At 32.7% G+C, this 27,010-nt stretch overlaps 2 protein-coding genes across 4 annotated transcripts; both read left to right on the top strand.

The window, feature by feature from the left end:
• Nucleotides 1–5,381: 5,381 nt before the first annotated feature.
• Nucleotides 5,382–10,972, top strand: LOC116001659 (transcription factor bHLH35-like). Its single transcript, XM_031241558.1, has 5 exons — nucleotides 5,382–5,583; nucleotides 5,672–5,831; nucleotides 6,492–6,728; nucleotides 6,814–6,984; nucleotides 10,714–10,972. The coding sequence occupies exons 1-5, from the start codon at nucleotides 5,519–5,521 to the stop codon at nucleotides 10,801–10,803; spliced, it is 723 nt and encodes a 240-aa protein (XP_031097418.1). The 5' UTR covers nucleotides 5,382–5,518; the 3' UTR covers nucleotides 10,804–10,972.
• A 5,571-nt stretch (nucleotides 10,973–16,543) lies between these two features.
• On the top strand, nucleotides 16,544–22,758 carry LOC116003133 (pathogenesis-related homeodomain protein). 3 transcript variants are annotated; one of them, XM_031243301.1, is made up of 11 exons: nucleotides 16,544–16,784; nucleotides 17,442–17,950; nucleotides 18,571–18,736; nucleotides 19,057–19,180; nucleotides 19,333–19,445; nucleotides 19,563–19,925; nucleotides 20,180–20,416; nucleotides 20,511–20,600; nucleotides 20,838–20,888; nucleotides 21,090–21,332; nucleotides 22,116–22,758. In XM_031243301.1, exons 2-11 carry the CDS (start codon nucleotides 17,463–17,465, stop codon nucleotides 22,395–22,397), a joined length of 2,157 nt encoding a protein of 718 aa, XP_031099161.1. In that variant the 5' UTR covers nucleotides 16,544–16,784; nucleotides 17,442–17,462; the 3' UTR covers nucleotides 22,398–22,758. The 3 variants fall into 3 exon arrangements, with proteins under 3 accessions (XP_031099161.1, XP_031099159.1, XP_031099160.1); XM_031243299.1 differs by having other exon boundaries at nucleotides 21,087–21,332; XM_031243300.1 differs by having other exon boundaries at nucleotides 16,544–16,833; nucleotides 21,087–21,332.
• The last annotated feature ends 4,252 nt before the right edge of the window (nucleotides 22,759–27,010 follow it).

Genomic DNA, 27,010 nt, shown 5'->3' with positions numbered 1-27,010 from the left:
TGGATAAAAAAAAATTGCATAGTTGGGGATGAAATTAAACAAGTTTGAAAGTCGATGACCAGAATGGTGAAATCCTAATAGTCGAGGGACCAAATCAAGTATCAATTCAAAAAATAATTAAACAAAGAAGTAATGTGCAGTTACGAAAATGACAAAAAGTGTAACATTCATAAGACTTTAAGGATGAGAAGTGGGCATGTGTAACAAGTATGAACAAAATTTATAACTACTTTATAATTTAGGAGCAAAGACTGCAATTCTTTTTTTTTTTTTTCAAAAATGTGCGAAATAATTGAGTATGTTTGACTAAGTGTAAGCCATGGAGTCAATTGGATGGTGGACGGCTTTACACCTAAAAGAATTGAGTCAATTGAAGGAACACAGCATCATATAACTCTTAGATGATCTATCTTCCACGAATATTCATAAAAAGAGACAATGATCGTCTAGTTATGTGTGAATCCATTATCACTACTTAATTCGTCATGCACCGGAGCTTGCTCGATCGGGAAGTTTTGTTCAAGTCTGTGTGGACTGTTTTCCGATTCCTTTTTCTTGTATTGCTCGTGTTTTAGAGCTTGACTTCTATTAATCTAAGTTTCTCATTTTTTTTCTTCAAAAAAAACTCATAACACACCGAGTATCTTATGGTTCGATGACATCATTGTTATCCTTTCAAATGGAAGGTCACAAGTTTGAGTCAACTAGATCTCTATGCAAAATTTTGCTTAATTAAATCATTTAATTCATTGCGATCAAATTAATAATATGATCCAATAATATTTTGTTTTCAATAAGAAATACCCTTCTCCCAACTTGACAATAAGCTTATATATATATACTAGTCTTTTCTATGCGCGATACGCAAAAACATATGCCTAATATTTATATTTTAAAAATAACTAACAAATACTTATTAACTAAAATCTAAATGAAAAAAAATTTATTTATTATATTAATCCAATATATAATATCTACAAATATTATTATCATTAAAGAATATAAGAAAAGATATGGTAGATGCATGTGTATGGTAAAATTAATTAAAAAAGATAACGGAAGTTATAACGGTAAGGGTATTTTTGTCCAAAAAATTGTATAGTACAACTTTAAAAACACAATGTACAAAATGGTTAGCACTAAAAACATGGATATAAATGAGGGATATAACTTTGATTGAGACTTATTATATATACTAGTTTTTTCTATGCGCGATGCGCAAAAACATATGCCCAATATTTATATTTTAAAAAATAACTAACAGATTCTTATTAATTAAAATCTAAATGAAAAAAAATTATTTATTATATTAATCTAATATATAATGTCTACAAATATTATTATCATTAAATAATATAAGAAAAGATATGGTAGATGCATGTACATGGTGAAGTTAATGGAAAAGATAACGTAAGTTATAACGGTAAGGGTATTCTTGTCCAAAAAATTATAGAGTACAACTCTTAAAACACAATGTACAAAATTGTTAGCACAAAAAACATGGACATAAATGAGGGATATAACTTTGATTGAGACTTATTATGTTTTTAGATATATATGTGTGTGTGTGTGTGTGTGTGTGTGTGTGTGTGTGTGTGTATGTATGTATTTGGATCATATGCGAAGGACCCCTTTAGGTAAAAAAAAAATAGGGATAAGTCTCAACCATAGATATAGTTCAAATCAACTGCCCATATTGAAGATGAATTAAAAAAAACGCGCGGTGTCATTCTTGTAATTTTGAGTAAGTCATATTGTCTTTGTATCCGAATGCACATTTTTCTTCTTCAAGTGCATCTTTTTATGCCTTAAGTGTAATTGCTTCAATAACACTTAAGTTGAATAACTTCCATTTTTGGTACCATAAATTGCATCAATTGCATATCTATTAGCTATCAAGTTCATAATTTTGGTCTTCAAGTGCATAATTTCCTGCGTTCAAGTGCACGATTCTGGTCGTATTTATTATATATTTTGCATTCTTTTCAACAACGTATAACTAGCTTTCTAATGAAAATTTGTGAGATTTAAAAACAATTTGTATGGTTATTGCTTCAATAACACTTAAGTTGAATAACTTCCTTTTTTGTACCATAAATTGCTTCAATTGCACATGTTTGTGGATTTGAGCGCATAATTTTAGCCTTTAAGTGCACACTTTTGTGCCTTCAAGTGCATGACTTTGTGCTTTCAAGTGCACATTTTTTCTTAATTCGAAATGATTTTTTTTAAAGAGCGTCAGATCTGGATGAATTCAATGGCTAAAATTTGTGCGCATTTTTTACTTGATGAATCATTCGCACATGATCCTAGACCTATATATATATATATATATANTATATATATATATATATATATATATATATATATATATATATATATATATATATATATATATAGGATCGCGTTCTGGTGCATACTGGCCGCCCAGGAGAGAACTGTGGACGAATCACAGCGCGCCACGTGTCCGGAATGTAGTTGCACCTAACGTTATAACTATGTGCACGTAATGCTATAACTATGTGCACATAGGTGCACCCAAGTGTATAAATGTTAACAAAGTAAATTACTTGCACCTGTAAGTGAAAATAGGTGCACACGTGCAAGTAAAATGTATTACAAGTGCAAGTAAATTGTACAATGAGCATCAATACTAAGTGCACCTAATGTTATAACTAGGTGCACATAGGTTACACTCAGATGCATGAATGTTAACAAAGTAAATTACTTGCACAAGTGCAAGTAAAATGTATTGCAGATGCAAGTAAAATGTATTACAGGTGCAAGTGAGTTGTACACTGAGCGTCAATACTAAGTGCACCTAATGTTATAATTAGGTGCACCTAGGTTGCACCAGGTGCACCTAATGTTATAATTAGGTGCACCTAGGTTGCACCAGGTGCATGAAATGTTATAATTAGGTGCACCTAGGTTGCACCAGGTGCATGAATATTAACAAGGTAAATTACTTGCATTTGTAAGTGAAAATATTTGCGAAAATAGGTACATGAATATTAACAATGTAAATTACTTGCACTTGTAAGTAAAAATAGGTGCGAAAATAGGTGCACTTGTAAATAAAACTAGGTGCACCAAAGTTCCAGTTATTTTCGAAAATGCCACCGTGTCATTTTTTTAAAATTGCATCTGATTCGTTGATATGGACACAAACATATTATATGTGCAATGCATGAATATTGTACCTAATATTAAAGTATTAATAAAATTTAATATTTAAAAACATAATGAGGAAATAAAATTAAAAAATTCGATGCGTTTCACATTGGCTATTGATTAGAATCTGAACTTATGTATAAAGATTATGTCAAACTTATACTTATGAGATACCTTTTGTTGATAGTTAGGGCCTGATTTCGTATCAAAATCATTCTTGATATATTCACATTACTTTTAAATATTTCAAAATTTTATGAACTAAATGATAAAATTAAAGCATGATTTTTATAGGAAAAAAAAGGCAAATAGATTAATGAATAAAATCAGAAATACACTCAGAGGAATTGCCCAAATGCAAAGACCTGCCCGGGGTCAACTGCTTTTTAAATAACCTATGAATTTTCAGTAAGTAAACTGATAAAAATAATGTATTGATAGAAAAGAAAATGGATTTTTCATGATTTATTTCTTTAATTAAGTTGGTGGGACAAGATCGGTTAGCGCTCTTGAAATGAAATGTAATCCTTTAAAAAATATTCCATCCGTCGCATTTTATGTGTTTAGTTTGGTTATCGTGCTTATTTGAAGTTATTTTCAATCTAATTTTTCATAATATTAAGTTTAGTATTAGTATATAAAATTTATATATTTAGAAACTATACTAAAAAGTACTATTAAATACAAAAATTAAATTTATAAATAAATAAAAAGTATTAAAGAAAAAAAATAGTTGATTTAACGAATGAATAATAAGTAAGACAGATAAAATGAGATGACTAATAAATTAACGTGCACGCGCAACCAAGGAAGGTGTGATAATCACTAATCAGACTGGCGTGACCCGGGATGACCAAACGCGGCATCAAAGACCATTCGGCACCCTGTATATTTGGACGGCGGAATAAGAGGGCTCTTTCTATGACGCATCAAACCAAAACAGTTTTTGTCTCTTTAATGGCACATGTTTGTATAGAGATATTTATTTATAATATTACTTAATATTTTTTGTCGTAATATTTTATGTGTTTGAATTTGAGATTTAATTGAAGTTATTTTTTAATTTAAATTTTTATAATATTAAGTTTAGTATTAATATATAAAATTTATATATTTAAAATTTATATTAAAAGTACTATTAAACACGAAAATTAAATTTAAAAATAACTAAAAAAAATATTAAAGAAAATAAGTAAAGAAGAAAGATGTGGTTAACTAATGAATAATAATCCTGACAAATAAAATGAGATAGAGGATGGAGTATTTCGTAAGAGATGGGGAGACTATATTTATTTAAAAAATGATAAAGGTATTTTAAAATTAATTACTTTTTTTATATATTTTTAAATTTTTTTATGACTCGTTCTAGTAAAAAAATAATCAAAATATATTACATTAGTACAAAGTAAAAATTGAATATAATATGACAAATGGTGAAATAGGTCCTCAAACTTTACCCAAAACTGCAACGTCAAACATTAAAAAAGTTCAATTAAACACTCAAGCTTGTCATTTTGGTACATTTAAACCCAAATGACCAGTTGTTCACCTGAAACAACCGGTCATTAATTTTTCGGCCAACATTCCGACGGGCGTCGACCGAAATGATTTTCTCTGACGAACGAACGATGACGAACAATCGGGACATGTCTTCTCCACGGAGACGGCGTCGTCTTCTCCACTAGAGAAGAGATGTTCGTCTTCTCCAGTGGAGAAGAAGACAAACAGTTGTCTTCTCTATATTGTTCGTCACCGTCGTCACTATTTGTTTGTCGGAGATAATTATTCCGGTCGACGGTTGCGAAAAAATTAATGACCGGTTATTTCAGGTAAACAATCAATCATTTGGGTCTAAATGTACCAAAATGACAAGATTGAGTGTTCAATTGAACTTTTTTTTAATGTTTGAGAGTTTAATTGTACTTTTGGATAAAATTTGAGGGCTTATTTAACTTTTTCCCCAATGTAAATTAAAGCTCCGCAAAGAGTGACTCAGTGACCGAATAAATGAAACATAATTTTTGTATTTAAGAACCCATTAAGAATCAACGTATACGGCTATACTAGAGTTCAGACATGAAATCTGATCTAATCCTATTTTTTTCCGAATAAAAAGTTAAAAACCTAAAAATAGATTTCAATTAATTAACCAAACACCCCTATATATACCCACACAAACTCCCCACTTGGACACTCCAATTTAACACTTTTCTCCCCTCTTGCCCTCTCTTTAATTTCTCAAAACAGTTCTCATCTCCCACACCCACCCACCCCTTTTCTGTTGATGATCTCATAAAACCTCAAAGCATCAGCCTTCTTAATTAGTTCAAGAAAAGCCAAGAAAATGGATAATGTTGGAGAAAACATCTGGGATGCGAGCATACTGTTCCAATCCGAAGATCTTGACAGGTGAATCTTAATACTATACATACAATTATAACCATAATGTTTTGTGTTATTGGGGCTGAAAGAAGCCTTGATTGTTTGATTTGTGCAGCTATTTGGACGAGGCGATTTTCTCCTACTACGATTCCAGCTCGCCGGACGGGGAGCAATCGCCGGCGGCGTCCAAGAACATAGTTTCCGAGAGGAATAGGAGGAAGAAGCTCAACGAAAGGTTGTTTGCTCTCCGGGCAGTGGTCCCAAATATCAGCAAGGTTTGTATATGTTTTTTTTTTTTTTTTTTTAAATATTTTATATAAATATTGTGTCCAACCAACTTAAATTATGTTATTGTTTGGTTGAGAGGACAGTAATATTAAAACTGTAATAATTGTTGTAATAGTAAAAACAATTGGAATAATGAATTAGTTGCACCTTTTTATTGTAAACCAATATTTTTTTTTGGGTTGCCTAGAAACCCTGCGACCACTACCTGAAAATATAAACTAGTTAAATTCTGTCTTTTGATTCTAGCTGGCAAAGAACTATAATGATGTAAACATACGTTGTCTACAGCTGACCAATTCAAACAAAAAAGACAAATAAGTCAATTTACTAAGAGTCAATCTTATAATTTTGTGGTTACTAAGTCAACAATTTAATTAACTTGACTGAGATTACTCCGAACAAATGCTTTTTTCAAGGGAGTACCTAGTCCATGTAACAACTGGTACTTTAGTTTTTCAAAAGAAATAGTAAAAGTGACGTTCAATCATTGGTATTTAGGTTCATTGCTCAATGCATTGGAATAAGGCCCTTTGTTGAATTATTGATATTTCTTTTAATTTAGGCCCTCAGTGCTATTTTAATTATACATCTAGTCTTGTTGAAACATTAATTTTGCACGTGGTACTAAATTATTGGTTGGAATTTAGATGGACAAGGCATCTATAGTCAAAGATGCGATTGACTACATTCAAGAGCTACATGAACAAGAGAGGAGGATTAAATCCGAGATATCGGAGCTCGAATCTGAAAGATCAAAGAGAAACATCACGCTTGATCAGTTTGATCAAGAAGGAATAAGTTTCAATTCAAAACCAAAAAGAACAAGAATCGACGAACAGTGCCATGACTCTCCAGGCTCGAGATCTCCCGTGAATGTCCTTGAGGTGAGGTCATTTTAAAAATTTTAAAGTAATTTTATACATCTTGTGGTGCGGGGTCAAAGTATAAATTTGAAAAAATGTTGGGCAGTTGAGGGTATCTTCTATGGGGGAGAAAACACTTGTGGTGAGCCTCACTTGTAGCAAAAGAACAGACACAATGGTAAAGCTGTGTGAGATCTTTGAATCTTTGAACATTAAAATCATTAGTGCCACCATCACTGCTTTCTCTGGGAGGCTTCTCAAGACTGTCTTCATTGAGGTCAATGCTCTTTTCCTCTCTTTATCTTCATTCTTACTTTGTTATGTATTAACAGTCGGAAACAAATACATTTTATGTGAAACTGTCTCACCTGAAACGTCTATTGTTTTTATATTAAAATATTATATTTTTTTTATGAATCCATAAAAGTATTATATTTTTATTAAAAAGTTTTACACGTTTCACACAGTATCATACCAGATCTAATTTTAATCATTTTAATTTTTAACTGCCTAATACTACCTTGGTCTAAAGACTAAAATAATATATTATTTGAGGCAATACTAATAAAATGGTATATATTTGTTATTTGAGTGTTGAATTATAAATATTTTATTTTAGAAATTTATCTTGGATCTACCAACTCTAATTCAAAATTTCTAAAAATACCCCTATACTTTGGACATTTTGTCAAAACTTCATCATTCTACCTTCCAAAGTTATATGACTAAATTCAGTCAAATTAATATTTAAATAATATAAGAGAAAATGTTACTATAGTTAAATAATTAAAAGTAAAGTTGACTATATCTCAAATTTTTATTCGAAGTACATTTTTATCGCAATAAAGTCATCCTAAATAATCTTCAGTTTACTAAATGCAACAATATTAAACATTTTAATATAATTACAAGAATTCTTTTTTATTTTTCAACGAGAGATGAATAGTAAAATCTTTTCTAACCATAATAAATAAATAAACTAAAATGAAAAAAATAATGAAAATAGGTGTTGATTGGGACCGTACACTTAAACTACTCATATAAAAACACATTGTAGCCAATTTCTTTATTATGATGCAATTTTTTCAAATGAAAAAGTTGTGCCTAAAATGTTTGAAACAATTGCATGTGCTGAAAATGTCTCTATTTTATTTTATGTTTTTTAAAAAATAGCATCACAAACAAAACAAAAAAAGTATTAGAGAAACTTCATCTATATTTTTTTATAATATCAAATTTAAATATGTATTTTTACTTAAAAATTTAGATGATTAATAATATATACATCATTTTCTTCCCAAACATATATACATTATTTTATATTTAGTCTTAACCATTTTGAAATATCATCATTTAAAAAATAAATTTCCCCAATGGAAGGAAACTATTTTAATGAATTAGCAGTTGAGCCAATTTATGGACTTGTCTGCTAGCGAATGAATAAATATATGGGGAGAGGTGGAATGCATTAAGTCTTGTGTGGGCCCATGCATGGCCCACTTTGAAATAATATAGTTAAATTTGTATTTAAGAATTTTTCACAATATTTTATAGCCAATCATTGGTGCTATTAAAATCCATACTGTACAACTGGACAATAGATTTAAATATTTCTTAATCATATTTTTACCCTCTCTCTTAAGAAATCCTCAGTCACACTTAGCTTAAAGTAATAAATATTAGGGTGCGTTTGGTTCGCACATGGGAATCGGAATCGGAATGAGTATCAAATTCTTGGTAAGGGTAATGAGTTTTGGTGAAAGTATTTAGCATGTTTGGTAGTTGGGTGGAATGGAATGATTATTAATAGTTGGGGAAGAAATGAGGAAGGGAAATGAAACCCTTATTTAATAAGGGTATGGGTTTTCTCATTAATGGGGTATTCCAAACCCAAAGTAACATTCTCAAAACCTATCAACCAAACATTAACAATCACTTTGATACCCACACCTTATACCAAAACCCCCCAACCAAACACACCCTTATATTCTATTAATATCATATTAATGTATTATATTATACAATGTGGGTATTTCATAAATAACTGTTAGCTGTTAGTTGATTTTGTTAGTGAGTTTAATTAGTTGATAATATTAGCTGATTATAAAAAGATATTTGGTAAACTAGCTGTTAGCTGATAGCTAATTATATGCAAAATGACTTTTTTCAAAAAGCTTATCGAAAAACTACTTTGTGCAGCTTTTGAATTTTAGTATTTTAGAATAATAAGCTGTTACAAAAAGCTAATTAATCAAACACTTATATTGAATGTTTAACCAAGCCAAACAACTAATAGTGATTAAATAAGTCAAAATTAGCTGATATGTTACCAAATAGAGCTAATATAATAGTTAACGAAGATGAGTATGTCCACTACAATAAATTAAAACGACTTAAAAATAAGAAGAAATTGTATTATTAAGATGAATATTCCTTCTATAAGTTGCTCACAAAATGTTTTGATTGAAATTTTAAATGAGTTTCTTTGAAATTTTTTACATAAAAATAAAGTCTCAAGTTTTAATCAATGTGATGTTGAGTTGGAGACATGATTCCAAATTAAATCAGAAAGATATTATAATCAAATAATGTATAATTTTCTTTGGACCAAAAGATTTGGAATGCTTATAAATATTTATTTATTAATATAATAATTGAGTATTTTATTCTTTCTAGGTGATGCATGTTATACGAAGCATATAAAAAATGAACATATTTTATTCAAGATTGTTTGGCTGTAGTGTAGAGGTGTTACAATCACAGATTTTCCTATCAAAGTATTATTATACTTTGGGAAAGTTGAACAAGAAAGAGGAAAAAGAATGAAAACTTCACTTATAAATTTTAAAATTATACTAATATTCTAAATAAATAAATAATAATAATAATAATAATAAACATCTAATACTATTATTATATGTACTAATTAAAAATTGTTTTGAGTTCTACTGACTCGGTTACAATGTAGTATCTGTTCATAGCTACTTTCTCAACGAAGCACAAAGAGTCAACAGATGACTCCACTGAGGCTCGAACCCACTCCCTTCCACATGGAGTGTACACCGGATGTCGCTTGACCACAAGGTCTTTGGCACTAATTAAAAATTGTTATTAAAAGATTTCGATAAAAGCTTTCATGTATTCGATAAAATTAAATAAACATTTGTGTTTAATAAAATTTCATTTTATCAATGAATAAAATTCATTTTAAAATCATGTTCAATAAAATACTCTTTTAGAGGCTGATCTAGCTTCTGAATGATTTGATTTCATAATTTCTAGTATTATAAAAGCAATAATTTTGGACAAAGAATTAATTAAATAGAGAGTTTGATAAGCTAGTGCAATTACTTTAATAAGTGGTATACCTCATCCAAAGAAATATATATAATTTCTGTGTGCATGCAATATTCACATTATTTTAGAATTTGACTACCTATAAGGCTATAAGGCTATAAATTATATGAAATGTTTATGGTGGCTATTGACATTTCTCTGATTAATATTTAATATATATATTTTTTATGTATGCCCAATTGCATAAGTTGTACGGAGTATATGATATTTCAATACAATCTGTCCATAATCTAGTAGATCTAACGGTTGAAAATAAATAAAATTTTATAATATTTATGGAAATAACTCTGCTTATTTAAAAATGTGTAATATTTATGAAAATGACCCCACTAATTTTTTACTTGATTTCTCAACCATCAGATCTTGCATATCAACGATTTGAATTTGTCCACAAGTTCTCACCTAGGGAGTGGTTCTCATATGATTGGTTTCGATTGTGCATTATAAATATATTAATTATGATTTTACCAGAAATAACAAATGTATTGAACAATTACAAACCAATAATCTTTGTCAATTTAATACAACAAATATAATTTAATCTAAAAGTCTTTAGTATTAATAATCTAATTTAAATAAGTCTTAGCAAATTTGCACATAAGTTTGTTATTTAATAGGACTAATAGTTATGATTTATTTTTAATTTCAGGCTGAAGAGGAAGAAAAGGATTTCTTAAAGATAAGAATTGAAAGTGCAATTGCAACTCTGAATGATCCAGACAGTCCAATGAGTACCTAGGAATTTGATCAAACAGATCGAGACTTGTTTTACAATTCTGTATTCTAAGTTTGTGTTCTAATTAAGTTTGTACTTTAGTCTTCTTGATAGGTATGTAGTTGGATGGGTGTATTCATTGTTCATAAATTAATAATATTACACTCATCTCATTATATTGAGGAAACCAAAATGTAAATCTAAAGGCGGGAACTTTTTTTTTTTTTTTTTTTAATAGTGAGGGGATCAAGGGGATTAGGGGATTATTAATCAAGTACTACATACTTGAATCAAATGTGATAGTGTTTTCAAAAACACAAAAACTTAGGTGAAATTGTATTAAATATGTCATGTATGTGCCACTTTTTGATAAGTTTTTAGTTTTAAATTGAAAAGTAATATATTTATCATTTCAAAATTATTATCAATGTGGCGGTAAAATAATTGATTTTACTCTAAAGATGCTATTTATTGTTTATTGACAAGTATTTAGTTTTCAACTAAAAAATAAAAGTTATTGCTTCAATTACCTTTTGAATGAAGAGTGATTGGTTTTTGAAACACGTACGTACATTTATAAGATTCATCTCATGAACCAAGATTTAATTATGAGATGGTATTACATAAGAATGAAGATAGTAGTTAGCCCAAAGTTTAGCTATGTTGTAAAATAGATGTAGGGGTACATTAAAGAAGATATGTGGCAGTCAAAATACAATCACCCTAAAAAGATACGGGGAGTCCCGCTTGAAAATGTAGAGCCCTTGCCACCATTAAGAAGGTGAAGGTGCTTCCGTTCTACAACCCCATTTTGTTGAGGGGTGTCAAAGACAAATAAACTGTTGTAATAAAATATTTTGAAAAGTAATTTGTGTAAATTCTGAGCCATTATCAGATCTAATTTCTTTTTTTACACAAGTAAGAACTTTAAACCATACTCCCCTCCCTCCCCCACTCCTTTTGAGAAAGGACTTGCCAAGTCAATTCCCCATCTTACAAAAGAGACGTACGTTCGACATTACCAGGGTGTAGTAAGATGCTAGCTTGCCTGGCAACACCATGAATTCTTACAAGTTTGACATCTTTTAACATACTCGTCACAGTTGGCTACTATGCATGACCAATATCTATATATAAGCCCATAGAATAGAGGGTAATTCTTCGTACCAGGACCTTACCCTTTTTATTCTCTTCTTTAAACCATTAAGGATAATTCGATCGGCATGCTCTTCCTACCCGTTTGATTAAGGGTATGCTACCACAGCATTCCCATGTTTTACCCCATAATATACGCAGAATCTATAGAATGTTGGATTTTCAAATCTATCAGCACTAATATTCCATAATTGAGGCTAAATGGTTTACTTTAATGCACTCTTTGTCACAATCAGGAACTTTAGACCCCATGTACCCTTTGGGAAATTATCTACTAAGTTAATTCCCTACTTAGCGAAAGGGATGAACAGCGTGGCAAGGGTGTACTAATATGTTGGCTTGCCTAGCTAGTACACTACAAAAAACTGATTGTTTAGCGACATATACTTAGCGGCGGTTCTAATTTAATATGGAAACCTAAATAATTAATTGTTAGTGATAATTAATTACTTGGGACGATTCATCATAACCCCCACTAAAACCCTTTCTAAAAAATTATTTCTAGTTATATTGTATTTATATATCCTCTAAACACTTAAGTCGCAGCAGCGGACACCGCAAAATCGGATGCCCGACGGCGCCTCCCCTGCGCTGACGACAACGATGACGCCTCCCCTGACCTTCACTGCGAGGCTACGACGACGCTGGGTGAATCAAATGCCTCTAGTTCCCAATTGAGCAACAACTCCTACATCTTGCTCAGGTTCGTGTATTCATTCATTGTCATGCTTCCTGCATTGCATCTGCTCAGCTTCGTGTATTTGAAGAATAGTGTTTTGTGATTGCAAATATTATTTGACAAATATTAGTTACAATTGATTTTCTTTCCAATTAAATGTGTATATAGAGTTTATTTGTGATTGCAATACGTATTTGAATATAAAGATTTTTGAAGAAATATAATTAAATGATAATTATAAAAACATAATAATGTAATTATAAAACATTTAGCGACACTTAAATAACCGCCTCTAATATTTAAAAAAATAAATAAAGATAAATATTTAGCGACACTTAATAACCGCCACTAAGATTTAAATGAACAAATAAATAGATATATTTAGAGGCGGTTTTGAAATCGCCGCTAAAAGCAAAAGTAAAATACATCACTTTTAGAGGCGGTTATAAAATCGCCGCTATATGCAATGCTGGTCAAGAATTTCCACACTTGTCTAAAACCGCCTCTAAATCATTCGCGACACGCTATTTAGACACGGTTGAAGAACCGCCTCTAAACAACTTAGTGGCGGTTGTAAACTGCCTCTAAATAATAAATAAACCGCCCCTAAATAACCTTTTTGGTGTAGTGGTAGCATCACGAATTCCTAACAGGTCTAACATTTTTTCACATACTTAGCACAATCAGCTTCTATGTGCAGTCAATAATACCCTTGTAGTATCACTTTTTGAGCAAGGGTTCTAATAACCTAGTCAGCGGCACATACCACTTTGTGGATTTTTGCTATGACCTAATCGGCCTCGGATTTGGTAAGGCACATTAACGAGGAGCCCCGATGGATAATTTGTACACATTTAAATTAATCACTCGATAAGACTAGGCTATTTACATGACATTCTTCACCTTTGTGGGATCATTAGGTGCAACTCTTTGCATCTTGAATAATATTTTCATTCATCCATTCATCTGGGGTAAACAATATGGTTAACACCTCATTTCTCTTGATGCTTGGAGTGTCCACCTCAACTATCTAAGCTATCTGAGAAACATATTCAAGATGTTTACCTAGCCCTTGGGTTAAAGGTGACAGAAGTTCGACCTCCCTATATTTTGTCCACGGTATCTGCTTTAACTGATAGCGACTGAACTCTTTTAGGAAATCTAACACTATCTCTTTGTACTGTTTCATTTAATCTTCCTAGGTTTCAAACTTCCTGTTAACTTGCTGGACCATCAATCGAGAATCAGATCTTATCTTTAATCCTTGAACCTGTAGGGAAATTAGCCAATCTCATCCCCCAAATCAACACATGGTGCCTAATTAGCAAGTATACAAATTCAATTAGGCAAATAGACCTATTTTTTTTTTTTTAGTACAGATAAGAAAAGTGAGTAACGACTGTTACTCACAAAATTATGACGAGGAATCAATTAAGTAATTAAAAAAATAAAAGATTAATCAACAACCATGAAGAACAAGGAGAATATAGATCACAATTAATGAAACCAACCAGTGAATAAAAAGTACTTGAACCTATGAATCCCCATTGACCTCATTGACCACAATAAATAAACTAATAAAGGCCCAAAACAATTGCTTACATATGAGTCTACAAGACCTCCTAATTTAGGCTAATACATTTTTCAAGAGTATTAACAACAAATTCCTAGGTCGTTGGTTAATCAAAATCTCTTCTAAATTAAAATTCCAAAGATTAAATTAAAAATTTATGAGTTCTACTGAACAGTTTCACTTGGACACAAAGAATTGATGTCATCTTATCTTTAGGATAGCATACTATTCCTTTCAATCATGTGGTTATCTACACATACAAAGGATATCTAGCTATATCGCAATTATGTGCATCAAACATGAACTTAGTGACCTGGCAATAATTAACCTAATGATAATGAAAAATAAATGAACCAAAAGATAAACAATTGCATTAAGGTAAAAAAAATTTAAAAACAAGGTTTATCCTAGAGTTCATAATAAATTCAAATACTACGAGTTTAGCCTCTAAACATTGAGACAAAAACAAAAGAAACAAATAAACAATAGAAGAATTCAATAACATATAAAAAAACCCTTTAGTTTGCGAACATATCTTGCGTCGTAGCTTTCTCAAGGTGTAAAAATGTCTCATAGAGCATGGTTGAAGTCCACAAAAGTGTTTTGGATTGTCTCCTAGAAGTCTTGGGTTGAAAAGTCTCCCAAATGGATTAAAACGGAGTTAATACCCAATATAGTCCTCGACTATAATGGTTTTACCCAATTTAGTCCTAAATGACTTTTTGTGCTCAATTTAGTCATCGACTTTGATGGTTTTACACAATTTAGTCCTTTATTAAAAATTCTATTAGTTGACTGTTAGAAATAAGGTCGTAATGGTAATTTCTCATCCTTCATCCCATCTAGGATGATTCCTTTTTCATCCCCTTATTAAGATCCACGCAGAAATGCAAATTTTCGTACCTAATCAACTTCAACCCTAAATAAATAAATATAGAGTAAATAAAAATTTGGATATGAAGATTTACATTTATGCTTGGATCTTAATAATGGGAAGAATATGGAATCATCCCAAATGGGATTAAGGATGAGAAATTACCATTAGAACCCTATTTCTAACCGTCCACTAACAAAATTTTGAACAAATGACTAAATTGAGTAAAACCATCATAGTCGAGGACTAAATTGAGCATAAAAAGTCATTTAGGACTAAATTGAGTAAAACTACTATAGTCGAGAACAATATTGAGTATTAACTCGATCAAAGCGCTACTTAAATAGAAGTTTGCTACCATTGACATGCCCCTGACATGGTTGACATGTCCCTAACAGGTATCACTGGTTACAAGGATGATTCTCTTGAAACTGTTAAAAGAAATGAAATCCAGGTGTGCATATAACATATTTATTACCAGTAATTTTTAATCTCTCTAGTTTTTATTTATGAATCAAAAATGAATTTAATAAGCTTGTAATTATTAATTCAAGAACAATAAATAACATGATTGAATCAAAGGAAGATAAACAATTGTAGTAAGGCAAGAAAATAATTAAGAACAAGTTTTCATCCTAGGATTCATCATAAATTTAAGTACTACAAGTTTAGCCTCTAAACGTTGAGGCAAAAATGAAAGAAATCAAATAAACGATAAAACAATTCAACGACATAGAAAAACCCCTTTATTCTGCAAAGAAATCTTGCTTCCAAGCTTTCCCGATGTGTAAAGATGTCTTCAAAAGAGTGATTGGAGCCCTCAAAAGTATCTTGGATAATTTCCTTGAAGTATTGAGTCGAAAAGTTTTCCAAAAGGGTTAAAACGCTACTTAAATAGACGTTTGCAAGCTTTGATACACTCCCAACACAGGCGTGTTGAAATGTGCCTATTACCAACTTCCAAGCATGTCAAGGAGATACCACGCCAAGCGATACGACCTTGTCCTAGGGTGTGTCAATTTCAACCTTTTCATGGACACTTGAATCACCTCAAATGAACTTCGTATGAAAGAAATGACCAAATTAAATACTATCAATATGTTGCAATGCATTTTTGGGGGTGCGGGGATTACGCTAACGGGCACACCGGGGTGCACCGCCCGTGCCAGCCACGCCGTGGCCGAGCGTGGGCAGTCTCAGCCCTGCTATAGTGACAGCTTACCCAGTCGGTCCAATCAACACCACCCCTCACTTGGATCACCATGCCTTTCTCCTTACTAGCCCATAAAAAAAATCATTTCTTCTTGAACACCATTCTCTTTTACCACCCTTCAGACCAAGACTTTCAATCTTTCACAATAAAATAGCTTCCAAGAGCCCATGGCCCATCAATTTCTATGAATTTATTACTATTAAAACTCTAAATACAATGAAAAAAATATCTAAAAACTTTACCATTGATATTATAGGAAGCAGACCGAAAAAGGGATGGGATGATGCTGAACCGTTTTGGCTGGCCGGGAAGTCCAATGCCTTAAAGCAACCCCAAAAAGCATCTCATAACCTCCTCTTACAAGGACTTGAATTTGAATATTTTGTGCTCTTTCTTCCACTATACTCAATCAATCAATTTCACCATTGAAGCACACACACTTCGCCGCTAGTACTGAACCATCAGAACTGCAACTCAATTCCAGATCTTCACCCATTCTGTCTTTCCTCAGGTGAATCCCAATTGCTCACACTAGACACACATTCCGTTAGATTGAATGGGTAACTTCAGTTCCTTTTCTTTCAGTGCGGATGGATTGCTTGTTTGTTAGTATTTGCGAGAATTCTTTCTTGAATCTTTTCATGTTTATTTGCAAATTTTGGGTAGTTATTTTTTCTTGAATTTAGGACTCTCTTGCTTTGTCTGGAAGACTTCAATTGCTAGTGGTTGGGTTGATCAGGACTCTCCAATTCTGATTTTATTTGGGGAACTTGAATGAACAAAGAAAGCCTGAGTACTAATTATCTCTACCAGAAAATTCCTGTGCTACACTGCTACTCTGTGAAACTTGAAATTTTGCATCTTTAGTACTTAGTCTAAACTGTTTGTGAAAATTCTTGGGTACACTCTCAATGACATGTAATTGGAAATCATGCCCTTAGTTCTTTAATTTGGAATATGTGTGATCTCCTTTAATAATTGAAATGCTCCTTCTAAATTCCTAATTGTTTTTCAATGATGATAGTTTGATACTTGCATCTAGGTATTGACAGTTATTAATGTATCCTTCATATATATGGATCTTTCAGGGATGTATGTATTTTCCATTTACTTGATTTCCGTTTTCTGAAATTTGATTTTTAGTTTTTCTCTTCTGGTTCCCTTTCAGTTTCATGTATGACAAATCAATATGCCAGGAACAGTGAAGAGAGAAACTCATAAAAATGTCGAGAAACTCATTCAAATTAAAAATGGAACAAAAAAATCTCTCAAGAAGAGGCCAAAGCTAAATCCAAAACATCAAAAGACTAGTTCGTGTTTGTCAAAGAAGATGGTTATTGAAAACCCACGTGAAGGGAAGGGGAAAGGCTCTTCAATAGGGAAAACACTTCAGAAAGCAATTTTTAGTAAAACTAAATCACCAGAAAAGCAGTCTGCATTGACCAGCAAAGTACGGAAGCTTCATAAAGTTGATTCCAAGAAAAATGGGGGAAATGAGGAGGCTGACATTGAATATGATAGGTTAAAGAAAAGGAGAAGGGCAAAAAGAAGGAAGCGCAATGCAGAGCTTGATGAGGTTTCTCGTTTGCACAGGCGGACTAGGTACCTCCTGATAAAAATGAAACTGGAGCAGAACCTGATTGATGCTTACTCCACAGAAGGTTGGAAAGGCCAGAGGTATATACTGCTTGTAATTTTCTTTGATGATGTTGAAGAGAAGCTTCTTCTCATATATATTAGCATAGCTATAATCAAATCAGAGTACACATTCATTGAATAGAATTAGTAATGTCAAGCAATGATTATATATTGAAGGGTTTGAACATACTAGCTACAAACATAAAATTGAAAACATATCCTGAATAGTCCTTTCTATGTGAATTCAATTATTAGATACTGAACACATTTAAGTTTTCTTTTGCGAGTTTGTTTAAAGATGATAATGGAACATTAGCAGGTTCAGGGTATGACATTCTCTGTATGCATAAGAATATAATCTTGCAGTATTGTACATTTGTGCAAGGATATCCTCTATCTTAGAAGTAGTCTAAGATGATGTGACATGAAATATACAGGTGTGGCAGAGTAGCTAGGCAACTTATAACATAAATTGTAATGTACTTATTCAGTTATTCTTTGGTATGCAGAAAGAATCATAGTTTTGAAAGAGAAATTTGCATGTATTATAAACCAAAGCTATAACAAAAATTAATGAAAGTATGCTGCTTTTGTTTAGATCAATGCAATTATTACAGCATTGTCTTTTTCCATTAATTGAAACTTATTTTTATTGTCAGTCGGGAAAAAATTAAACCAGAAAAAGAACTGGAGAGGGCAAAATTGCAAATATTAAAGTGTAAGCTTGGGATAAGGGAAGCGGTTCACCAACTGGATTTGCTGAGCTCTGTAGGGCACATTGATGATGAAGTTATTGCTCCAGATGGTTCTGTCCACCATGAACATGTAATCGCCCTTTAATATATTCTTTGGCTTCTGTTAATTCATTGCTGGTGCATAGTGTATGTATCTTACCATGATTATGATTGCATAATTTCCGTTCATAAATGCTTGTGGGGATTCCTAGATTTGAAGGGCTTGCTATCTCCCTCTTAATTGAAGACTGCAGATCTATAAATAGGCGGTAAACTCATACCTAAGATTTGTAGTAGTTTTATTTTAACTAGTATGCACAGCGAACTTGAACCCAAGACATGTTGTAGTTATATATTAACTAAGATTTAGTGATTCAGTGATGGTGAGTAGTGACTTACTCGTGCTTTCAGATAATATGTGCAAAATGCAAATTGCGTGATGCTTTCCCAGACAATGATATCATACTTTGTGATGGAACATGTAACTGTGCTTTTCATCAAAAATGTCTTGATCCTCCGCTATCAACAGAAAACAGTGAGTCATCCTGTAATCTGGCTTTCAAATGTTTCTATAATCTTCCACCAATCATCTTTAAGTTATAGGTTAATAATTATATCAAACAGATTATCTCTGGATTTGAATAATGTTTATCACAACTATTTTTAATGGATTCATTAAATTTGCAGTTCCTCCAGATGATGAAGGCTGGTTTTGCAAGCTTTGTAAGATTAGAATGGAGATAATTGAATCTACAAATGTTCATCTTGGGACCCACTTTGCTGTGGACAGTAATTGGGAGGTAGAGTTATTTTAAGGACCAACCCTTTTCTTTTTCTTGTTGACTAGATTTCTGGTTGTGTTTTATGATTTTCTAAACAATTCACTAGCAAACTGAATGTGTCTCTTGGAAAAGCAGGATATCTTTAAAGAAGAAGCTGCTTTGCCTGGAGGTGGGGATTCCTTGCAATGTCCTGAACATGAATGGCCATCTGATGACTCTGAAGATGATGATTACGATCCTGAAAAATTTGAGAATAGCAGTAGCAAGAGTATTAGTAACCGAGAATCTGATGATTCTGATGATGCAAGTAGTTCAACCAGTTTGGGCTCGCTTGAGGATGAACTGTTTGCTTTTACTGGAAGGCCAGAGGAGAGTATTGGATTTGAAAACAACTCTGCTGACATCATTGCTATGTTAGATTCCGATCAGACAACTGATTTTGAAGTTTTAAATGGCCCTAGACACAGAACAAGTGTGGATTATATAAAGCTAAATGACGTAAGTGTCTTGCTTTAAAAAAAAAAAATGCATGTCCAATGATATTTTGCTGTTTACTAATCATGGCACAATTAATTTTTTTTTTTCAATTATGTGTCATAGACTGATAGTTAACTTTTGACCTTGTGCCACCTTCAGCAAGGTGGGAAATCTCTCGCTATAATCCACACACTATCAAAATCATGTTTCTGAAGATTTGCATTGTTTCAATTGTTAATAGGGCCGTAATGTGAATTTTCTAATCTGTTTCACAGGAATTATTTGGTAAGAATCCTCCTATGAATGAACAAAATAGTGAAGATGAAGACTGGGGTCCTACAAAAAGAAAGCGAAAGAAAAAGGAGTTTGAATCGGATGCAGCCAACACTCTTATGACCCTTTGTGAAAATGAAAATGATTGCCAGGAAAAGCAATCTACCGAAGTAGAAGAGAAATCATATAGTGGAAAAACTAGAAGGTCAATATTCAGGATTCCCCCAAATGCTGTTGAGGTATTTTATGCTTGCTTTAGATTATATTTTCTAACTTGAAACAATTAACTGTTTGGATTCTATGTTCACAATTCATTCTTGCATCCTGTACTAGAAGCTTCGCCTCGTGTTTGCTGAAAATGAACTTCCATCTAAAGAAGTGAAGGATAACCTTTCAAAGGAGTTAGGTCTTGACTCTGAAAAGGTAATATGGCCATGCTAACAAGAAGTAATTGATTTCCTAATAGGAAAAGCTGTTGAATCCTATATTATAGTGGCTGCTACTAATTGTTGAAACCAATTAAATGTAAGAGCATTTTAAGGTGCTTCAGTTGTCAGTTGCTTAACACAATAATTTTTCTGATTTAGCATCAGAAAACTAGATTGCAATTCCCAATTTTATTACCTGTCCTCAATAACCTTCTCTATTTCCCATTTCTAGGTGAACAAGTGGTTCAAGAATGCTCGTTATCTTGCATTGAAGGGTAGAAAGGTGATCACTGAATGAAATATTCAAATATTTTTCATTTCACAGCTAAATTGGTCTCATTTGACTATGTTTTTGTAATATATACCTTATTCATTCTATTAGCTTTTGCTTGTCAATTTCTAGAGAAAGTCGATTTGCATTAAACTTTACTTCTAACCTGAAATTTTCAAGCATCTTATTTCACTAATCTGTGAATACTAGAAGGTAGAGAAAACGAATCCGAGCAAAGTTGTTAGTCCTATAGCATCAGAGGAATGTGCAGCAGATACGGTTAAAGTAAAAATTGCTGAGGAAGTTACCGCAGAAGATGTGGCCACTGAATGTGCAGTTCAAACATCAAAGAATCTGAAGCGCACCTATAGGAGAAAGAGTGCACAGAAGCTGATTTGTAAATCAAAGAAAATACAGCTAAGGAAAGCTGTACGGCATTCAATAGGCAGCAACAAGGTACCATTACATTCTGCCCTGTATATAAAGTTTTCTAGTATATGGTCACTCATATAGTCATATTGGTTTAGCTTTACCTATTCATGTTAACTTTTCTGGAACAGCACATAGTTTGCAAAACCATCTCTTTAGGCAGATTTTAAGGAGGAACAGTTATGGTGCTGAGTTTTAGTTCGTTATTTTGTTGATGTACAACAGCACAACTAACCATTGGCATTGGTCTGGCCTATATGGAGTGCAATGATGGACATACCTTAGCAAAATACAGATTTCATTCCCTTAATTGTTGATATGACATTCCAATTTTTCATAGGGTGGTAGTTTTGATCCCTCATCAATGGAAACCACTAAAATCTGTCAATTTTGCATTGCACATGTGGAGCTTGTTAGTCAATATAGGGATGATACTGTAATTTGTAGCTCTAACCTATTAAGTCTTCGTGTTAACAAGTCAATAAACCAAAAGGGTCAAAATGTCCACCTAGTGAAAAAAGGGACCAAAACCGTCACCTCATGTAAAATTGGAAGGTCAATAATGTTCACTTTAACAATTGAGGCACTAAATTGCTATTTCTTGTAAGTACAGTGAAGAAAAACACTATTTTGTCTAATGTACACTTGCTTTAAATCTGTTTGAATTATATTTTTCATGAAGTTGAAGTTTTTAAGTGAAAAATCAGTTCCAGCATATTCTGAATGTAACTAGTTTCGTGTAAGCCTCTATGTGCATGTAACTCATTTATATCACATCCTTTATCTTTAACGTTCTCCACATGCAATCAGGCAATTGTAGAATTTGGTGATGATATGAGTCTCAAACTTCTGAGAGAGCGAGTGAAGGAGAAGAGAAGATTATTATGTTTCAATGGAAAAGGTGGAGAGCTGGAAGCTGAAGCTGAAATGGAAAGGCTCTGTAGAATCAAGAACAAGGTAGAAAGACTTCAGTTGATTCTGTTAAGGTTTCGTGATGCTCGCTATAACAAAATAGCAGAATCACCTACACCAAATTCTCCGTTTATGTATGTCCCTGTTGCAGAGCTCAAAGAGAAAACACAGGTTTCCTAATACATTCTTTGTATGTTTAGAGGATATAGGACCTTGTAGGCCAGCAGAATAGGTAAAAGGCTCAATATAAAAGGTCTCGGGATCACTACTTGCTCCCCTCGGTTGTACGAAAAATTAGAAATGATGGAGGCTTTTGGGTAAAAGGTTCAAAATGAATTTGCAGAAGCAGCAGATTCATGTTTTAAATGTAATCACAAGTCTTCATTTTGTATGTATAATAATAATAATGTAGGTAAATCTAAAATTGCTAATTTTGTGATCTCTCCTGTGTCTCTATGCATTGTAAGGAATGACAAAAAGACTTGGGTGTATAGATTGTTAGATATTTATGAAAAGGTAGCCAAAGCTTTTAGAAGACCAATGCTGTTGCAATGTCAAACATTGTGCATTTCTTTATGGGTTCGTTCTTGAAAGTAGAAACTTTCATACAAAACATTGCTTAAGGGTATCTTCAATAGTGAGATTTTTGAATCGATTTTTGAGGTGCCACTAGGAGAGAGTAAGAAAATAAAAGAAGGAAAAAGAAGAAAAAAAAATCAAAATATATCTGAAAAAAAAAAGAGGAAAAAGGATCAAATAAGCCCTTAAATATTACCCAAAAGTGCAATTAAGCCCTCAAAGATTTAAAAAGTTCAATTAAACTTGTCATTTTGGGTCATTTAAACCCATATGACCAGTTGTTCACCTTGAACAACCGGTCATAATTTTTCCGGCCAAGATTCCGGCGGCCGAAATTTCATCCCCAACCAATAGCGGTCATAATTTTTCCGGCCAAGATTCCGGCGGCCGAAATTTCATCCCCAACCAATAGCGTTGGAGAAGACCACCGCACTATTCGTCCGTTCGTCTTCTCCACGACGCGTTGAGCTCCGGTGAGGAATTGCAGAGAGGGGCGACGTGGTGGCGATGAAGGAATGTTTGGCGGAGGGAGCTAACGTGAACGGGAGAGATCAGAATGTTCGACAGAAGAAGCTTTCAACTTTCCACCTACATGAACCCATTCATGTGATTCACCAGATGAAAGAGCTTTCTTGCCGAGTGAGGCGCTTGATCTTGTGATTCTATCTGGCAAATCATTATCATCATCCTCCACATCGCTAAACGAAACAACATCCTCATTTTTGTACAGCAGTTTGGGTTTCTATGCATCCTCATTTTTGAATAGCAGTTTGGGTTTCTCGGCATTTGAAACCTCTATTTCTGCAGCTTTTGAAGCCTCAGTTGAAGTAAATGTCTTCCGTAGGTGATTATTGTTCCCTTGCAAGCTACCGTCCTTGATGTTATCAAGGGAGCTGTGCTGAGTGTCAGAGTGTTTGGAAACTTCTCCCCCGCCTTCTTATTTTGCAATTGCTGCATAAGAGTATCCTTCACTTTGACAAACTGGTTCGTCTTCTCCACGACGCGTTGAGCTCCGACGTGGCGGCGGTGAAGGAATGTTTGACGCGGTGGATGGTTGGACTGTTGGAGAAGACGAAGTCTCTGTTTGTCTTCTCCATTTAGACGAACAATGCTTTCGTCTTCTCCAACTCGTTGGAGAAGACGAACAGTTCGGTCGTCTTGGGGATGAATATTTCGATCGCCCGGCCGCCGGAATCTTAGTCGGAAAAATTAGGACGGATTGTTCACCTAGAATAACCAGTCATATGGGTTTAAATGACCCAAAATGACAAGTTCGTGTGTTTAATTGTACTTTCTGAATCTTCGAGAGCTTAATTGCACTTTTGGGTAAAGTTTGAGGAAGTATTTGGCCATTTTCTAAAAAAAAAAAAAAAAAGAAGCATATTAATGCCTCTGACTGGGCTTATTTGCACATGGTGGGGCTCACTTTTCTTATAAAAATCAGCTCCTTGCAAGAGGGTTTTTATTTTTATTTATTTTTGTCAGACTTTCTGATAAAATCGGATTTGAACATTAAATATGTACAAATAGTAATTTGCAAGTTAAATAATAATTTTACAATTTTACATCTCAAATTAATAATTTAAAAATACTTGGGAAGTAAATTACCAAATTAAATTACATGTCAAAAATGAAATTTACATTTTTACACAATAACATCTTACAAAATAAAGACAAGCAAATTAACAAAATAAATTACATATCAAAAAATGAATTTACTGATTTAGACAATTACACCTTACAAAATAGAAGTACAACATGTCAATGTCCAAATTTTCAGATCAATTTTTTCTTTACAAAACAGTTGGAAAAATCAGTAAACCTGTAAACTAAAAACAGTTTAAAATATAAGTTTTTTACTTTATAATTCATATAGACTCAGAATGCTTTAATTTCCATATCAAGATAAGTATTAGGGATAAATTACTACTTGAGTTCTAGACTTCTAGTACCTAATGCAAAATACCAGCCTAAATTATTTTTTTAGACTAATGGCGAAAGCATCATCATAGCCAATGATTCAATTTAGACTCATATAGAGAGAATCAAAGAGATTAAAAAGAGAAAAGAAAGTCAGACAATGACATTTCACATTTTGGGCTTCCACAATTCATATTATATATTGCATCACAATTCAGAATATAATTCCATCATTTTTTTTTTGACAAAATTGAGGATCTTCTTTTTTTTTTTTAAGGTAAACGTAACTATTCCATTAATTCATAACATAAAACGTTTACATCAACGATCAATGAAATGGTAAACCATTCCTTACAGTCAGACATAGAAACAACTTTTCTAACTATGCTATAGAAAACTTGAATCGCAGACTGTTTCATAACTAGGAAGCTATGTTCCTTCAAGGAGCTTAAAGCTTCATCAAAGATCTGGGTCTTCATCATCATTCTTTTTTGCTCGTCCATGATAAGATCAACACTTGCCGAAACCAAACTAAACGATTTATGCTAATGATAATGAAAAGCTCGTGAAAGTAACGAGAGGAAAAAGCCCGTGAAAGTAACGAGAGGAAAACACAATAATAGAGAAAATAAAAAGTGGTAAAGCCAAAGTAGGGTTGAGAGTTCAAGGCTACCAACACAAACCCCAATACCTACCTACTATTATTTTATTCAAAGGGAAAGAAAACAGAAGAAGAAGATCTGTGGCGGTGGTCGGAGGCGGACGGAGCTGCAACGGTGGTCGGGACGGAAGAAGAGCGAGAGTAAACGTAGAAGGTGACCAAAACCGCCGGCTCAAAGCTCCATTAGAGCTCCGGCCGGAGGCCGGCGGTGGAAGCCGAAGTTGAGCAGTAGAGAAAAGCTTTTTGTTTTAGAGAGAAAAGGGCAACATTAAGGTTTTCAGAATATGTAAAATCTGGAGAAAATCTAAAGATGTGGTTGAGCGGAAGAGACTCATCCATCCTTAATCAAATATCAACATTTCGATTCTTGGAATTATCAATGAAAAAAGTGTTCTTTGAACTAAATAGGTGCACTTGTAAGTGAAACTAGGTGCACTAAAGTTCCAGTTATTTACGAAGACGGCTGTGGGTTCTCTCCTGAATGAAAAATTAGGACCCTATTTCTAACTGTCCACTAACAGAATTTTTAACAAATGACTAAATTGGGTAAAACCATCAAAATCGGAGACTAAATTGAACGCACAAAGTCATTTAAGACTAAATTGGGTAAAACCATCAAAATCGGAGACTAAATTGAACACACAAAGTCGTTTAAGACTGAATTGGGTAAAACCATCAAAGTCGATGACTAAATTGAACACACAAAGTCATTTAAGACTAAATTGGATAAAACCATTATAGTCGAGAACTATATTTGGCATTAACTCAAATAATTAAGTAAACAAATTGAGTTAGCTCCGCGGAACCACTAGTTGTTTGGCTAGATGACTAGTTGTAAGAAGAAGAAAAAATCTAGAAAACGAGAAAATGATGAAACAGAGAAAAATACAAATACAAAAATAGAAATGCGTATTTAAAAATATTTTTCTTAAAGTGCAAATAAATATTAAATGTTTACTAATTTATTTTAAGTAAAAATTTTTTTGGGGATTATAGACCACGAGGTGTTCTGAGCAGCCTTAACGGTAAATGTGCTGACCATATTAGTTTTTTCATACAAGAGAAAGTTCGAACTTTAAACCGCTCTTAAGGAATAAGAGTGCACACAATTCACGACTTCAGGTCAACTAAGTTGGTTATTATTATTTTTTTTAAATTAAGAGAACGTGGTTTATGAAATTTATGTAAATTAATGGAATGAAATTGATAGCATGGTCTAATCAGCCCAATGATCGTGATGGCCTAAAAAGACAAACTATCAGTATCAGCCCAAAAAGACAAATTAGGCAAATTATGCTATGGACCCGGGTCCACATTGCAAAGTAGATCCGGGTCTATGTTCACACATTTAGAACTCTATGTTCACAAATTTAGAATTTTATGTTCACAATTTTAAATCTCAATATACAAAATTAAATTACTCAATATTCACAACTTTTGAATTCTATATTCACAATTTTGATATATAAATTCAAAAATTGTGTTATATAGTTGAACATAGAGTTTTGATACTATCAAACATAGAGTTATGAAATTGTGAATATAGAAATAGAATTATGAAATTGTGAACGTAGAGCTATGAAATTGTGAACATGAAATTATGAAACTATAAACATGAAGTTATAAAACTGTG

This window comes from Ipomoea triloba, chromosome 13, assembly GCF_003576645.1.
Source record: "Ipomoea triloba cultivar NCNSP0323 chromosome 13, ASM357664v1".
In the NCBI taxonomy this organism is placed as follows: Eukaryota; Viridiplantae; Streptophyta; class Magnoliopsida; order Solanales; family Convolvulaceae; genus Ipomoea; species Ipomoea triloba.
This window is presented reverse-complemented; position numbering and strand designations above follow the sequence as displayed.

What these genes read in the sequence shown, in the direction of transcription:
- LOC116003133 (XM_031243299.1), top strand. Translation starts at nt 17,463, where the DNA reads ATGCCAGGAACAGTGAAGAGAGAAACTCATAAAAATGTCGAGAAACTC. An exon ending in GAAGGTTGGAAAGGCCAGAG is followed by an intron (nt 17,951 to 18,570) that starts GTATATACTGCT and finishes TTTTATTGTCAG; the next exon opens with TCGGGAAAAAATTAAACCAG. An exon ending in TAGGTCTTGACTCTGAAAAG is followed by an intron (nt 20,601 to 20,837) that starts GTAATATGGCCA and finishes TCCCATTTCTAG; the next exon opens with GTGAACAAGTGGTTCAAGAA.
- LOC116001659 (XM_031241558.1), top strand. Translation starts at nt 5,519, where the DNA reads ATGGATAATGTTGGAGAAAACATCTGGGATGCGAGCATACTGTTCCAA. An exon ending in TGGTCCCAAATATCAGCAAG is followed by an intron (nt 5,832 to 6,491) that starts GTTTGTATATGT and finishes GTTGGAATTTAG; the next exon opens with ATGGACAAGGCATCTATAGT. An exon ending in CTCCCGTGAATGTCCTTGAG is followed by an intron (nt 6,729 to 6,813) that starts GTGAGGTCATTT and finishes AATGTTGGGCAG; the next exon opens with TTGAGGGTATCTTCTATGGG.